Genomic DNA, 16,501 nt, shown 5'->3' with positions numbered 1-16,501 from the left:
TGAGCCAAGATCCGGTCACTGTACTCCAGCCTGTACTTAGGTCTGCACTCCATTTCTAGAATAACTGTCTAATTGTTAAGTCCCATTCAAATGAACTTCATGGGGCCTTTGACATGTTTCCAATTAAGAAGTTTGTAGCATGTCTAACTAATACAGGCAATCCTGTTTTACTGTGCTTTGCTTTATTGTGCTTTGTACATATTGGCGCTTTTTACAAATTGAAAGTTTGTAGCAACCTTGCTTCAAGCGTCTATTGGTGCTCTTTTTCCAACAGTATGTGCTCACTTTGTTACCATTTTTTAGCAACATTTTTAAACTTATGTACATATTTTTAGACATAATGCTATTACACACTTAATAGACTATAGTATAAACAAAACTTTTATATGCACTGGGAAACCAAAAAATTCCTCGATTCGCTTTGTCGTGGTATTTGCTTGACTGTGATTGGTCTGGAACCTAAAGCATATCTGAGGTATGCCTGCACTTAGACATTCACTTGTGAGACCTCATTATTCAATAGATTTGAACTTGAAAGGCTAATTCTTCAAAGGCTGTTTCTTTTCCCAGGAGGAATATTTCTGCAAGTTTGCTAGCTGCCCAAGTAAAGTTAAGTAAAAAACAGTTAGCACACATTTCACTCTTATTTTTTCTATAAAAATATAACTCTTTATTAAATAACATGCACAAATATCAACTAGTCATTAAACATATTTAGAACAAATTGTAAAGAAATACAAATCCTTAGGTACAATTTAGTATCTTGTTCATGATATTTGAAGAGTTTAAAAAGAATCACTGATTAAACTAACCATCCTTTATTTTTCTTTCTGAATTCAAACCCTTTTCAGGCATATACTCCATTCCAAATTTTTTTCTAGCATTTCAGAGCTTCAGAATATCTTTAATACCAAAAGCCCTTAACTACTTATTTGATTATACATTTCCAATGAGAAGGCATTAACTTTTCTTTTAAGCTATCATTAGCTTTGAGTCTCTTTACAAAGGAAATTTGTAGAAGCATAATCATGGCAGAGAGGCTCCAGCTTTTTGAGGTACCATTGAAGAAAGTGAGAACTGTGGTTAAGACTAAAAAGCTGGGATGACTAAAATTCACCAGATTCCTTCTTGCTCGCTGTTATCTTCTAAAAGGTTGTTCTGCTTGGTCCAGCAGCGCTATTTCCCAGACCTCTGGCTGAACCATCAGAACCAAATGCCCTATAAACTTAGCCCTCTCTGATTTTCTATAACTTCAAAGTTCAGTTACCTGGTTTTTGATTTTTATGATTTGCCACAGTATCCCATCAAATTTCCTTTTTAGGCAAAAGTATAAACAAACTTTGAAGTTTTCATATTAAAAAGTATTGCTTTTATAAATTAGCTTTTAATGTTCCCAGGCTTAATAAACTTAACTTCAACAGAACCAGTGCTTCGAAATCTACCCTGCCTTTCTGGCCCAATTTATCCAATAAAAAAGGCCAAAATCTCTCACCTAAATTTCTAAATAAAACTACATCCAACCTTTATAATAAAGTCCTTGCACTGTGTATTTTTTTTTTTTACATGTGCTGCATTATTGCGCATGCCAAGTACAGTAAGAATTAAAATATAAATTGACGTAAAAATTCAAAAATCCCTAAGCTTAATATGTACCTTTGCACTCAAAAACATTTACATTCTCTCCCATTAGCTGGAATTTCCAACTTCCACTAGATCACTTCATTCCTCACATATTTGCTTCACTTTTCTCTATTGGAACAGAAACATTCAGTATAATTCAAGAAAGAACTGTGGAAAGTTTTGCAAATTTTACCTCATATACTTATGATAAATTGTACACTAACCTAATTTCCTTTCAAAAATGTCTAACAAGTTCAGCAGCAGATTTCAGACCTGAAATATTCCTGAATATTTAATTTACATCATGTTATAGGAGAAACTGGATTTTTTTCTAAGTATATTGCTAATTTATTATAAAACAGCATACCAAGTTTTATTTCAATTATAAAATTTTGCAAATCATGTTTTGCATCTTGATACAAGGAAAAAAATACAACATATTAACCTGTTTTTCATAAACATTTCAGAGACTGACTGGAATATTCCTATATTTCTTTTACTTATTTTGACTACCAAATATCTTCTGTTGATTTGCATACTTGGTTTTTATTTTAAAAGTGCAAAGGCTATTAAGCTTAAAACATTAAGCAATGTAAAAAAGTTTTACAATGATTTAACATGACCAATAAAATTTATTAAACATATTTACATATATTCACAGATTCTTTCATAGTTGAATATTAAAATAGACATTTACAATTTCAGAATTTTCATTCAAAGGCATTTATTTTTTTCCTGGGGAAATAGGCTCTACTGTGAGATGAAAAAAGAGCTAAGTTCCTTTGTATGACTAAGTCTAAATAATATGTCCAACACAGTAAGTCACAGGTCTACTAGAGGAGACTAGTATGAAACGCCTTACACTATTGCAGGCATCAATTAATGGAGAGTTAAATTATAGGAAGCATGCAATACAACTAAGCCACATCTTTGCAGTTATGGTGATGAAAACAAGGTAACTGAAACACATGCATGCCCTATTTAAAAGTTTTCTACCTGTACACACTACTACTACACTCCATACAAACCACAACTTTGGTCCAATAAAACATGAGACAAAACAGTTTTACAGGTATTTCTTTATACATGTTTTGACTACCAATCCCTTTGTATACAGTTTGACCATTAATTACAAGATTTACATCTGCACAATATGTATAAAATAAGTTATTAAAAAGGAAGACAATATTAAAACTTTCAAAAAGAAAACTGTACAATTAATTTACAGATAATAAACTGAAGAAATTTTGTGCCAAGTTTTTCTCCCACATTAGAAATTATTTGGTAGGAAGTGAACCTCTTAGTTTATTGATATTTTTTTAAATAAAACCTGAAAGAGATTTGAATACTAGTGGTTATTACTCAGAGTGCTAACAACTTCCAGCGCTGTTAGCAGATTCTCAACTTTTTAAATATCTACCAGTCTGCCAACATGCTCTAATGCAATAGTTACCTTTCCCAATATAAATAATAGTTTTCTATTAGAAACTGTGTTTGGATCTAAGATCCAAAATAATTCTCATTTTTTATAAAATGACAGTGTTTACTACATAACCAACTATAATCGAACTTTACTAACAATTGTAAAGGCATGAGTATTTTTGTCAAAAGGCAGTATTCCACAGTATAATGCTTGGGCATCACCAGGTTAGGACAGGACCATCAGGAAGTACTGACTGCTATATAGGAGTCAATTCAAAGTCGTCGTTAACATCAACAAGGGGAACATAAAACTCCTGGATTTCATAAATGCTGATAGATTTATAGGTGGCAGGATCAAGTTCCTGGAGTTTGAGCTGCCATTCTAATCTCTGGACAGCATTTAAAGCTGCAGCTTCATGTTGTTGCCTCATTAAAAGACAGGTCTATTTAAAAGAAGAGAAGAGTTACTTGATTATTCTGTTAACTTTGCTTTGTTTAAAAATTAATCTCCTCCAGTTTCTTTAGGGACTAAGATGGACACATCAGGAGCATAAAAAGCATTTGAATTACAAGTCCATTTCTTTCTTTCTTTTTTTTTTTGAGACGGAGTCTCGCTCTGTCTCCCAGGCTGGAGTGCAGTGGTGAGCTCTTGGGCTCACTGCAACCTCTGCCTCCTGGGTTCAAGCGATTCTCCTGCTTCAGCCTCTCAAGTAGGTGAGACTATAGGCATGTGCCACTATTCCCAGCTAATTTTTTTGTTAGAGATGGGGTTTCACCATGTTGGCCGGGCTGGTTTTGAACTCCTCACCTCAGGTGATCTGCCCACGTGGGCCTTCCAAAGTGCTGGGATTACAAGTGCGAACCGCCACACCCGGCCTACAAGTCCATTTCTGTTTCATCCTGTTTGTACACATATACCAACTATTTGTGGGTCTGCAACTTCATTTTCATCTTATACAGCAGGGGTCCCCAACCCCCGGGCCATGAACTGGTACCAATCCATGGCCTGTTAGGAACTGGGCCACACCGCAGGAGGTGAGTGGCAGCGAGCAAGCATTACCACCTGAGCTCAGCCTCCTGTTAGATCAGCAGCGGCATTAGATTCTCATAGGAGCTCAAACCCTATTGTGAACTGCACATGAGAGGGTTCCAGGTTGCGTGCTCCTTATGAGAATCTAATGCCTGATGATCTGAGGTGCAAGGTTCATCCCCAAACAATCCTCCCAGCCCAACCCATGGAAAAATTGTCTTCTACCAAACTGGTCCCTGTTGCTAGAAAGGTTGGGACTCCTGTTACAGATTTTAATTTGAAAATATTATTTCAAATGATGAGATTTCAAATTATCAAAAGAAACATGAAAATCTAGGGGGAAAAGACTTCTGAAATGATTCAAAATCTCAAATAAAATAATTTATAGATTTGAAAATTTCATTCCTTTTCTTACCATTCTCCTGTTCTTTTATATGTTCAAACTATAACCAGACAGGTACACTGGATAATAAGCATGAAGACCCACACTGGAAACTGAATCTTCTGTGGTAATTTCCTCTTTCATACTACAGCTAGTCCTTAAAATGGACTTGTGGTCTTTATCTTTCCAACTGTGACCCAGTGTGAGGATTCATGACTAACCAGTATTTCCCCTCCTAATTATTTCTCCCGTAGAGCTTTTTTTTTTTTTAAGGGGGAAACATTCATTCAAACTGACTTCTAAACATACATACCTTTAATTTGTCAAATTTATCATCCACATCTTGTAACCAAGACATAAATTGTCTTGCATTAAAGCGATCCCTCACAGAAGTTTTACTGTCATCAGACTAAAAGAGAAAAGTTGAATATTATAAAATACAATAAACCACTTTAAAATCTATATGCCATTATAGTATTTTTATGGGATATGCCCCTTTCTTAGTAATGATGAAAATATATTTATATCAAAATAATAAATATATAAATTGAATACTGTTGAAGTTTGGTAAAACTTTTATTTCCACACTGTGCAGACAGATTGGTTATTAGAACTCTTGGGATGGTAGGTTTAATTATTAATTAAAATAGATTCCTATTGTTCTAAGTCAAAGATGTTTCGCAAAAAGGCATGTTATATTAAGTACTGTGCCTATGACATTATTACTGTATAATCAATTACAGATTTAATTTTAATGTTACTGTTTACTATCTGCAGGGACAAAAAGTATCTAGTTGGGAGAGAGCTGCCTTTGAGGCCAAAATTTCTTCCAGGACCAGTATCTGGGGTGCTCATGAAGAAATTCTTTATCAACACTTAAGAATACCAGTTTTGGAATTAACAGACTATATTCAAATTTCAGCTCTGTATCTTACTATGTAATCTTGAACTAATTATACAGTTTGATTCTTCTACTCTGTAAAATGTGGTAACAGTACCTCTTTTCAGCTTGTTCTGAGAATGCGAAGTGTCTATAAAGCCCTCATCATAACGCTTAGGTACACAGGAAGCACTCAATGCGGCACTCACTCCCTCTACTACTACCACTACCAATGTTGTCAGTCACTTCCAGGCAGCAGGTAGCCCCACACTCACAATTTATTTTTTTTTGAGACAGTCTTGCTCTGTTACCCAGGCTGGAGTGCAATGGCGTGATCTTGACTCACTGCAGTCTCCACCTCCCAGGTTCAGGCGATTCTCCTGCCTCGGCGGGCTCCCAGGTAGCTGGGATTACAGGCATCCGTCACCACGCCTGGCTAATTTTTGTATTTTTAGTAGAGACGTGGTTTCACCATATGGGCCAGGCTGGTCTCGAACTCCTGACCTTGTGATCTGCCCACCTCGGCCTCCCAAAGTGCTGGGATTACAGGTGTAAGCCACCGTGCCTGGCCACCACTCACATTTTTAGCAGTTATAATTTCTTTGTCTCCAAGTTAGATGTTTTGACTATTTAAAATGTATATTGTTGGCTCTTTTAAATATTACAACTTTATTTATTTATTTTTCTTTACCGCATTTCAGGTGCTCAAACAAGTTTATTTTGAAAAGGAAGAAATGATAAGAGAGTAGACTACCTCTCTTATCCCTACCCAAAGAAAAGTAGACAAGATTTCTTCCCTTTAGTTCCTTCCAAGGCTATTCCCATAGGAAATACCCACGCTACCTGAGACCTTCTACTCTAAAGCCAGCTGTAAAACGGTAGATAACAGTTCCATATTTAAGTAAGTCACCAAAAATACAGAAATGTTTTTAGCCTAAGTTTCTCTCTGTCAAGAGAATACACCTCACATTTTGGTATCTCATCAAGCTAAATTTCTTACCCCATGTCAGACAGGTAATGTGTGCACAATGCAACAAGGTTTGAGAGAGGCCTGTCTCACACAGTGTGAAACCCCAATCATCAGGCTTATGATCCACAAAAGGATCTCAAGAAGCTTAATTTAATCTAAAGTCAGGTGGTCTGGATCACTAAGAAAATCTGGGGCAGGGTAAAATGAATTACTCAAATTCTCAAAATCCCTTTATAACTGAAAATGTATACTGTTCCAGGAAAATGCATTTATTTTTAAAATTGTCTTTTTAACCTATATGATACTGGGCATTCCTCAACTCTGCTGTATTTGATTACCAACATGTTTTCATCTATTTTAAATCTTATCAGAAATTCCTTAATGTTTTTGTCTAACAGTTAGTTTCCCACCTCAATTTCCAGGTCTGCTATGAATTTCTTTTTAATGAATTTAATTAATTACTTTATTTTTAAGAAACAGGGTGTCATTCTGTCACCCAGGCTGGAGTGCAGCGGCGCAATCACACCTCACTGCAGGCTCGAACTCCTTGGCTTAATCCATCCTCCTACCTTAGCCACCGGGGGTAGCTGGGGCCACAGGCATGCGCCACCGTGCCAGGCTTTTAAATTTTTGCGTCTTTTGTCATTTCAATGAGTTTTGGGAGAAAGAAGAAATCGACAGGTATGTATGTTTACTCAACCATTCTGAGCTAGGAATCTTCAAGAGACTTTTCATTGTAGCTTGATTATAAAGCTCAATTTATATTGCTCTAAAATTCATTTCATTACTCTATGCCTGCTCAAAACTTGAAAAGACCTCAAGATACCACTGTTTAGTCCAGCCTGTAAGAACATGGTTAAACTGTTAATCGCAGTTATTAAAAACTATCCATTCTTCCCTTTAAACATCTTTAAATATGAAAGTTATAGAAAGTCCCTCAGTGGCCTCTCCAGTGCCTATTTCTTTAATCACACAGTTCTTTCTGAAGAGATCCAATTATTCATGTTAATAGCGGCCTCAGATATCTCTGAACACTTTCATCTGAAATAAAAGTTGGTGCCTTAAAGTGTTTTTTTTTTTTTTTTTGAGACAGGGTCTTACTCTGTTGCCCAGGCTTGACTGCAGTAGTGCAATCCAGCTCACTGCAGCCTTGACCTCCCAGGCTCAACCGATCCTCCTACCTAAGCGTCCTTGGTAGCTGGGACTACAGGTGTGCCTCACCACACCCGGTTAATTTTTATATCTTTTTGTACAGATGGGGTTTCACCATGTTTCCCAGGCTGGTCTTGAACTCCTGAGCTCAAGTGATTGCCCACTTTGGCCTCCCAAAGTGCTGGGATTACAGGCATGAGACACCGCACCCATCCAGTGCCTTAAGTTTGAAACCTACCTATCTAGTTCAATCTTGATTCTTTTATAGATGAGAACAATAAAGCTCAGAAGAGTCTAAAAATATTTTTCTGTGATATACCTTATTATCTTTTGTATTACTAGCTTATTTCCTTAACACAGCATTTCCTAGTCTGTTTTCAGGTGATAATCCTTCACTGTTTATTATAAAAATTTTAATCATTAAATTCTTTCTTTTCTGGTTTATGAGCCATAAAAAAAATTCTGAAAACTAGTATGACTGGTTCTGAATTCATGTAATTTATATGCAGCAGTAAACTTTATTGAAGGTATTTCTCCAGTCTTCCACAATTCATGTATTCCACCAACATTCAATGTTAAACTAGAAGATTCACTGTTTTTAGGACTGTCACAACCTAGAGGTACCATCTAGCTGCACTATTTTTCAGTGTACAATAGCTTTCTAGCTGCCTGAAGGTCAGAACTAAAGGTATAAACACTCACTTTAGAAGCAAATTACATGTACCTATAAGGGCAGTATCCTAAACATACAGGTGTTTTGTGATCATCTGTTTTTATAACAGAAACCTAATGTTTACAGTGCTGTAGAAAATGGAGGACCAGTTGATCTAGAAGTACTCTGGCTTGAAAGAGTTTTTCTTCTTTGACCTTAATGATTGTTGAATTCAAGTTCTTTCCACAGAAATATATTCTAAAAACAGCCAAGTTGCATTTTTTCAGCGCATTCCTTCTAAATGTATCAACAAACATTTTACCTGAGAGTCCAATGGTACATTGTATACTTCGGCATCCAGCAAAACAGTACAAGCACTAAATGGCAGTGTTTGATTTGCCAATGTTCTTGCAGCTCTGTAATGAACTCGCAAAACTTCTTGTTCGTTGGATACAATGAGTTTTTCCTAGTTGAATAGAGAATTGAAAAACATAAATTCTTCAACAGTTTCTTTCTTTCTTTTTTTTTTTTTTTTTTTTAAAGAACAATCTTACTCTCTCGCCTAGGCTGGAGTGCAGTGGTGTGATCACAGTTCACTGCAGCCTTGACCTCCTGGGCTCAAGCGATCCTCCCACCTCAGTCTCCCTAGTAGCTGGGACTACAGGGGTATGTCATCATGCCCAGCCAATTAAAAATGTATATATATTTTTAGAGACGAAGTCTTACTATGTTGCCCAGACTGGTTTCAAAATGCTGGGCTCAAGTGATCCTCCCACCTCAGCCTCTTCAAGTGCTGAGATGACAGGTGTGAGCCACTGTGCCTGGCCTCTTCTCACTCTGCCACCCAGGCTGGTGTGCAGGCATGATCATAGCTCACTGTAATCTCAAAATCCTGGGCTCCAGCAATCTTTGCACCTCAGCCTTCTGAGTAGCTAGTACTATAGGTGTGGACCACCACACTTGGCTAATTATTAGTTTAAATGTTTTTGTAGAAATAGGGGTCTCACTATGTTGCCCAGGCTGGTCACCATCTCCCGGGCTCAAGTGATTCTCCTCTCTCAGCCTCCCAAAGTGCTGGGATTAGGGATGTGACCCACATACCTGGCCTGCATATTTTAAGTGATTTTATCTTATTTCAAAAACAATTTGTTAGGCCAGGCATAGTGGCAAGACCACATCTCTACAAACAAAACACACACACACACACACACACACACACAAGCTAAAGAATCCAAATTTCAGAGTAGTCTTCTCTTCACAGTAGGCTTAAGAAATTTGAGAACTCCCAGTGTTGCAAAAGTAGAAATACATTTTCTCTCTCCGAAACTAGCAGTTTCTCTATTTTAAAATTATTTTTCAAAGTATGGTGGTATAAAATAGTGGCTTTTAGTGTATTGACTAAGATGTTCCACCATCACCAGAACATTTCTATCACTCCAAAAAGAAACCTGCTACCCATCAGCAGTCATTCCTTATTCCCTGAACCCCCTTCCTCTATGCTCCTAGTAACCACCAACCTAACTTTTGTCTCTATGAATTACCTATCTTGAACATTTAATATACATGGAATCATACAACATGCAAATATGTGGTCTTTCATGATTGACTTCTTTCATTTGGCATAATGATTTCAAGGTTCATCCATGTTGTAGCATGCATCAGTACTTTATCCCATTTTATGGCTGAAAAATATATTCTACTGCATGGATATACCACATTTTATTTATTCATCAGTTGATAGACATTTGGGCTTGAAGGGTGGCAGAAAATGCTACCCCAAAATATGCCTCTTTGGCATAAGGATTATTTTGAGCTAAAGGCAATTTGAAGTCAGCAGGCTCAAGAGTGCTCTGACCTCCCCTTTCTACCTGAAAGCCAGAGATAAAACTCCCATGGGAAAGATGCTCTCCTGAAACCAGGAGGAAAGAAACATTCTTATGACCAGTGACAGGGAGTCAAGGCCAAGAGAATTCTGTACAAACAGACCTGGTTAAAATAACCTTCATCTTCCTTTAGCCTTCCAGTGGATTTTAGTGACTTTTCCATAGCCGCCTTTCTTTCTTCAACCTAGCATAAAATCACTCAGGTTTTGCCACTTCTTTGGCTCCCATGTCACATAAACCTTATATGAAATAAATCTGCACTTTTTTCTCCTGTTTATCTATGTCAGATGAAGAAAGATAAAAATCACTTAAAACATGCTGGCCAGGCACGGTGGCTTCCGCCTGTAATCTCAATGCTTTGGGAGGCTGAGTTGACCTTAAGGCCCAGCTGGAGATCTTAAGATGGTGGAGGTTAACTTTTGCCTCCCCTACAGGCTGTTTACACTTTGAGGCTAATATAACAAATGCTGCTATAAACGTTCACACTCAAGTTTTTGTTTGGATGCATGTTTTCACTTCTCTTGGATAAATAAGTAGGAGTGGAACTGTCGGGTTATCTGGTGACTCTGTGCAACTTGTTGAGGAACCATCCAACTGTGCCACAGTAGCTGTGTCATTCACATTCCTATCAGCAATGGGAGGGTTCTAATTTCTTCACATCCTCGCCAGCACTTGTTACATCTGTCTTTTCGATCACAGCCATTCTACTGGGTGTGAAGTGGTATGCCTTTGTGTTGGCAGCTTTTTTATACTGAATATTTTTATAGAAATAAACATACTGTATGATGACGTCAACTACTTGTAAACCTGACACACACAATAAAATCCTGCCTGAATGTATTCAGTGGGGACCAAAACTAATTATGTAATATGCAGTCACTCGACCACAAGGTTCATAAAATGATCTAGGCAATCTTCTGCATTCAGCAAACTGAGAATTCCTGGGGTCCAGCTGCAGACCCCAACCCATTCTAGTCTTGGCTACAGATTGTGCCATCTGGCCCTGACTACACTCTTTGGCCTAAACATCAATGGGGGTAACCCTGGGACCTGTGGCCGGCTGGGACTTCATGGAGAGGGCAAGTGACTCCACGAACTTGCCAGTTTCATGACAGACCATTTTATTGGCCCTGTCTGGAAGCCTGGGCTGGGAGGGTACAAAGAATGTGCCTTGTCTTCTCGTCCCCACCATGTTTCCCATTCTCTCCTCAGCTCCAGGGAACTTCGGTCTTCTCCTGATGGAGAAAACAGGCCACAACATATCCAAATATGTGTTATTGCAGAGTTGTAATGCTTTCCTAAATTCACGAAAAAAACAAAGAAACATGGTCCTAATTAACTTAATTCTTGTATGACAAATGATATTCAAAGAGGTAGGCCTAACACTTTTGATTAAGTGCAATTTAAAGTGCAACTTGAAGTAATACATATCCAAAACCTTGACGCCAAAGAAAAAACAGCTAGATGTGTCTTCCTAGAAAGCTGGTTGTAGTACTGTAGAGATTAAGAGCAACAACCAAAAATCCCTCAAAAGCAAACACCATGTGAGAAATACATCTTCTTTTTTTTGAGATGGAGTCCCACTCTGTCGTCCAGGCTGGAATGCGATGGCGCGATCTCAACTCACTGCAACCTCTGCCTCCTGGGTTCAAGTGATTCTCCTGCCTCAGTCTCCAGAGTAGCTAGGACTACAGGTGCCCACCACCACGCCTGGCTAATTTTTGCATTTTTAGTAGAGATGCGATTTCACCAGGCTGAAATCAAGTTGGCCAGGCTGGTCTCGAACTCCTGACCTCAGGTGATCCACCCGCCCCGGCCTCCCAAAGTGCTGGGATAACAGGCATGAGCCACTGCGCCTGGCCAAGAAATACATTTTCTAAAGTCAGAGCCTCTCCCTCCTAAAATAATTGAGATGTTATTTTATTATAAATGTTGCTTAACTGACAATCTAAATAGTATACTTTCGATCAGCATTCTTAATTTTAAATCCCTAGAATTTAAGGGATTCTTAAATCCCTAGGGCAGAGCCTCTCAGTGTCCTCTAAGGACAGGTTATGGGTGTGCCAATGTATTGCTTCCTCTTAGTTTCCTGGGTGGTAGAGTGTGGCATGGGGAAGTTCTGAGGGAATGGGCCTGTAAACTTGGTTTGTTCATTTAGTATAGCATTCAAATGTTACCATTTTCTGTGGGGAAAATGACCCTTGAACAGCGTAGCTCTTACCTTGAGGTCCTCAAACCCTCAAGAAACCTGAGGATAAAATGGGGGTAGGGTAGTCTGTGAACTTGGATTGGAAAAAATTACGTCTTTATTTTCACTAGCCTCCAACTGGCATTTCTTTCAATCATAAATATGTCTACAAACCACAGTAGAATCAGAGTATCTGCAGCTTTGTCATTCATAGAAATCACAAATATTTCTAAATTATTAATGTATTACAGATGTACTGATATCCTCCCAAATTTTTATTCTTCTTCAAAATTCCAGCAGTGGCTGGTCACAATGGCTCATGCCTATAATCCCAGCACTTTGGAAGGCTAAGGCAGGAGGATCACTTGAGCCCAGGAGTTTCAGACCAGCCTGGGTAACATAGTGGGACCCCATCTCTATAAAATTTTTTTTCTTTTAAGAGACGGAGTCTCACACTCTGTCGCCCAGGCTGGAGTACAGTGGCATGATCTCAGCTCACTGCAACCTCCGCCTCCCAGGTTCACACCATTCTCTTGCCTCAGCCTCCCGAGTAGATGGGACTACAGGTGCCTGCCACCACGCCAGGCTAATTTTTTGTATTTTTAGTAGAGACAGGGTTTCACCGTGTTAGCCAGGATGATCCCAAAGTGCTGGGATTACAGGCATGAGCCACCACGCCTGGCAAAAAGATTTTTTAAAAAATTAGCTGGGTGTGGTGGTGCATGCTTGTAGTCCCAGCTATTTGGGAGGCTGAGGCAAAAGGATGGTTTGAGCCTGGAAGGTTGAGGCTGCAGTGAGCCATGATGATCACACCACTGCCAACCGGGGTGACAGTGAGTCTGTCTCAAAAAACAGAACAAAACAAAATCCCTGCAGTTATGAGATCTGCTGCTACATGACACCTAACTGCAGTTCTGTGTAGCGATACTTGTATGACATAGCTGGCCAAGATTAAGCAATTTTGTAGCTAGTAGTTACTGAGCCACCACACGGTGAATTGTTTTGTTCTCACATCAGTTAGACATTTAAAGTTGCCCTCGAGTATTCTGCAATTCTAAATTGTTTATTGGTCAAATACATGGAAGATGTTATCATTCTGTTATGTGTTAAAGTTCTACAAATTGCACAATTCAAGTAAGAATTCTTAACTGTAAGGTGGCAAGACTTTCTGTAACCTGGACAGGTACACAGATGAGTATATACCAGGTGACTTCCAACGTCTGACAGTTGAAATAGCTACTGATGTGTGCTGTATTACCTAACTTCTTATTGCTGACAAACTGCGCACTGTCAATGGGCCATGCAGTGTTGTACATTCTGTGTTGTGCTTCTTTTATTTGTTGCTTCTCTTTGTAATCCTATGAATTTTTTTTTATTTAAAAACATTCTGAGAAGAGGTTCCAAATTTCCCAGACTGTTACAGAAGTCCACAGGACGAAAAAAGTTAAGAACCTGTGCCAAGAAAATCGATCACGTATGAATCAAAGAAATTATATACAAATTTTGTTTGCATATGAGTATGGATATATTTTTGTGAAGAAGGATCATAGTTTACACCACATTTTCAGAGGTCCTCAACCTTCACCCAAAATTAAGAACATACTATATTTTGTAAATCCAAGTGAAATGACTTCTAATTTCTATAAATACTCTGATAAAGGTTTTTCTTCCTGTAATTTCAAGCCAAGACTAACCACTGGAAGGCCGATACTAAGGCAGACCTACGTGGACAAATAAGCATAGCCTTTATAAGTATTTTGCCCTTTTGCCCTGAAATAGCTGGAACCAAGCAACGATTCCAAAACTTGGAAATTCAAATATTCCACTAGGAATCTACTGTTATAATTCTACAAATTCAACAAATAACAAGAAGACAGAGACTTACATATTAAAAATATATTCAACATAAATTATAGTATGGGAGCAGCAATCCTAAAATAGGCTTAAAATTTTTCCATCTAATTAAACACAAGATAAAACCAAACCATTTCTCAAAATGGTTCTAAATTTTAAAAATCCACTAACAAAAAATTATTGGCCATTTTAATGTATTGGTAAAAACCAGTTGTTTTTATCATAAGTACAAATTTAAACATTTCTTACCCTTTCAATACTGTGTTGCAAACGTAGTTTCATCCTTACAACTTCTTGTTGCCGAAAAAGCTCTTTAAGTGGATCTGACAGTGAAGGTGGTGGTGTAATCTAATTAAAAAGATATATATAGTTTAAAATATTAGGTTTTATTTACAATAATGGGCTATTCTTTTAAAATTAAACCCTTTTAGTGCATTAAAAAATCAAATTCCGATGTCCTGTGAATTAAATACAGCACTAATTATAGAACTGGTTGTTACTTCTGTTTGAAACATTGAGCACAGTTTAGATGTTTTGATTCTAAGGCCACAACAAATTTCAAACAGCAAATTAGAAGGACTACCAGACACATTTTAGATCATCAGTAAGTGTCGCTCACAGACAAGGAGGGAAGGAGGGAGGAGTTGCAGAACCAGAAAAGCTGGTATAAACATGGAGGAAACACTCCTAAAGATTAAAGCAGTTCAATTGTATCTACACAGTGAGGTCTGTCTGCAGACATAATACAATATCAAACACTAAAGTCCTGAGTGTTACATTTAATTCTTTTATAAAAGCAGATAAAATGGTCTAAGGAATTTTTTTCAAACTTTATTACATGTAATATCCCACATGACTTTGTCTACTCATACTCCAAAAAGCTTTTGGTTCATCTCTAATTTGATATTGTAGTGAACTGTGTTTTCTGGTAGATACTGGAGGTTAAGGAAGCTGATTCAATCTATGCATGTAACTCCACTGTTAAAGTTAAGATACACTGGCCAGGCACGGTGGTTCACACCTGTAATCCCAGCACTTTGGGAGGCTGAGGTGGGTGGATCATGAGGTTAGGAGTTCGAGACCAGCCTGATTAAATGGTGAAGTCCTGTCTTTACTAAAAATACAAAAATTAGCCAGGTGTAGTGGTGCATGCCTGTAATCCCAGCTTCTCAGGAGGCTGAGGCAGGAGAATCGCTTGAACTCAGGAGGCGGAGGTTGCAGTAAGTTGAGATCATGCCACTGCATTCGCATTCTAGCCTGGGTGACAGAGCAAGATTCTGTCTCAAAAACACACACAAAAAAAGGGACATCTTGGCTGGGCATGGTGGCTCTCACCTGTAATCCCATCACTTTGGGAGGCTGAAGTAGGACTGCTTGAGACTAGGAGTTTGACACCAGCCTGGGCAACATATTGAGAGCCATCAATATGCGGTCTCAATACGTGGTGGCGTCCGCCTGTAGCCTCAGCAACTCAGGAAGCTGAGATGGGAGGACAGCTTGAGTCCAGGAGTTTGAGGTTGCAGTACACTATGATTGTACCACTGCACTGCAGCCTGGGCAACACAATGAAGCCCTGTCTCATAAGTTTAAAAACAAAACAAAAGATATCCAAGAGATGGCAAAAAACATCTGTGATCCCTAAATACTCTTTTTCTACCCCTTGGAGAATCTGTATTTTCCCCCTCTTATTGTTGCTTATAATTACTGCTAGCACATTAGGGCAAAGGAAGATATCTCAGTATGTTTTGGCAAGTTATAACACTTCTGGTTTAACAGTCAATTCTATATGAAAGTGGGACAACCAGGTATTTTCCACTTCTTGATGTAGTGCCACAGGAATCATAACACCATATATGAAAAGTTCGACAAAAATCACAGCTGGCTCTACAGACTCTATGACCAGCAGAGACTGAAAATATGTTAAATACAACCACAAAGACTCAATCAGTTGAATCACAATGTGGAAAATTCTACAGGACAAATAACTTACTGGAACTGATCATTTCTCAGGCCTCTAATAGAAGTACTCCGTTTGTTTGATTTCTGCATCCTGTGAACTGCTTTAGACTTAGCGTGAGTTACAGGCAGTTTGGTGCTGTTTTAGTATTATGAGTTACAGGCAGTTTGGTGCTGTTTTAGTATTATGAGTTACAGGCAGTCTGGTGCTGTTTAGTATTATGAGTTACAGGCAGTTTGGTGCTGTTTTAGTATTATGAGTTACAGGCAGTCTGGTGCTGTTTAGTATCATGAGTTACAGGCAGTCTGGTGCTGTTTAGTATCATGAGTTACAGGCAGTCTGGTGCTGTTTAGTATTATGAGTTACAGGCAGTCTGGTGCTGTTTAGTATTATGAGTTACAGGCAGTTTGGTGCTGTTTTAGTATTATGAGTTACAGCAGTTTGGTGCTGTTTTAGCATTATGAGTTACAGGCAGTCTGGTGCTGTTTAGTATTATGAGTTACAGGCAGTT

General features: G+C 38.3%; 1 protein-coding gene and 1 non-coding gene across 17 annotated transcripts in view; both read right to left on the bottom strand.

The window, feature by feature from the left end:
- Positions 1-646: 646 nt before the first annotated feature.
- ANKRD12 (ankyrin repeat domain 12) overlaps positions 647-16,501 on the bottom strand; it is a 134,041-nt gene continuing 118,186 nt past the window's right edge. For 14 of the 16 annotated variants that reach the window (XM_033178330.1, XM_033178334.1, XM_033178337.1 and 11 more), the window contains 4 exons: positions 14,283-14,381; positions 8,431-8,574; positions 4,768-4,863; positions 647-3,485 (listed from right to left, as the gene is read on the bottom strand). In XM_033178330.1, coding sequence (XP_033034221.1) covers positions 3,300-3,485; positions 4,768-4,863; positions 8,431-8,574; positions 14,283-14,381 — 525 coding nt within the window. In that variant the 3' untranslated portion in view covers positions 647-3,299. The remainder of the gene's footprint in view (positions 3,486-4,767; positions 4,864-8,430; positions 8,575-14,282; positions 14,382-16,501) is intronic. The other 2 variants (XM_033178335.1, XM_033178325.1) reach the window with 2 other exon arrangements.
- On the bottom strand, positions 6,339-6,439 carry LOC117064285. Its single transcript, XR_004429358.1, has one exon. It is a non-coding gene; the product is annotated as a small nucleolar RNA U13 (small nucleolar RNA).

This window comes from Trachypithecus francoisi, unplaced genomic scaffold (assembly GCF_009764315.1).
Source record: "Trachypithecus francoisi isolate TF-2019V2 unplaced genomic scaffold, Tfra_2.0 Lachesis_group19, whole genome shotgun sequence".
Lineage (NCBI taxonomy): Eukaryota > Metazoa > Chordata > Mammalia > Primates > Cercopithecidae > Trachypithecus > Trachypithecus francoisi.
This window is presented reverse-complemented; position numbering and strand designations above follow the sequence as displayed.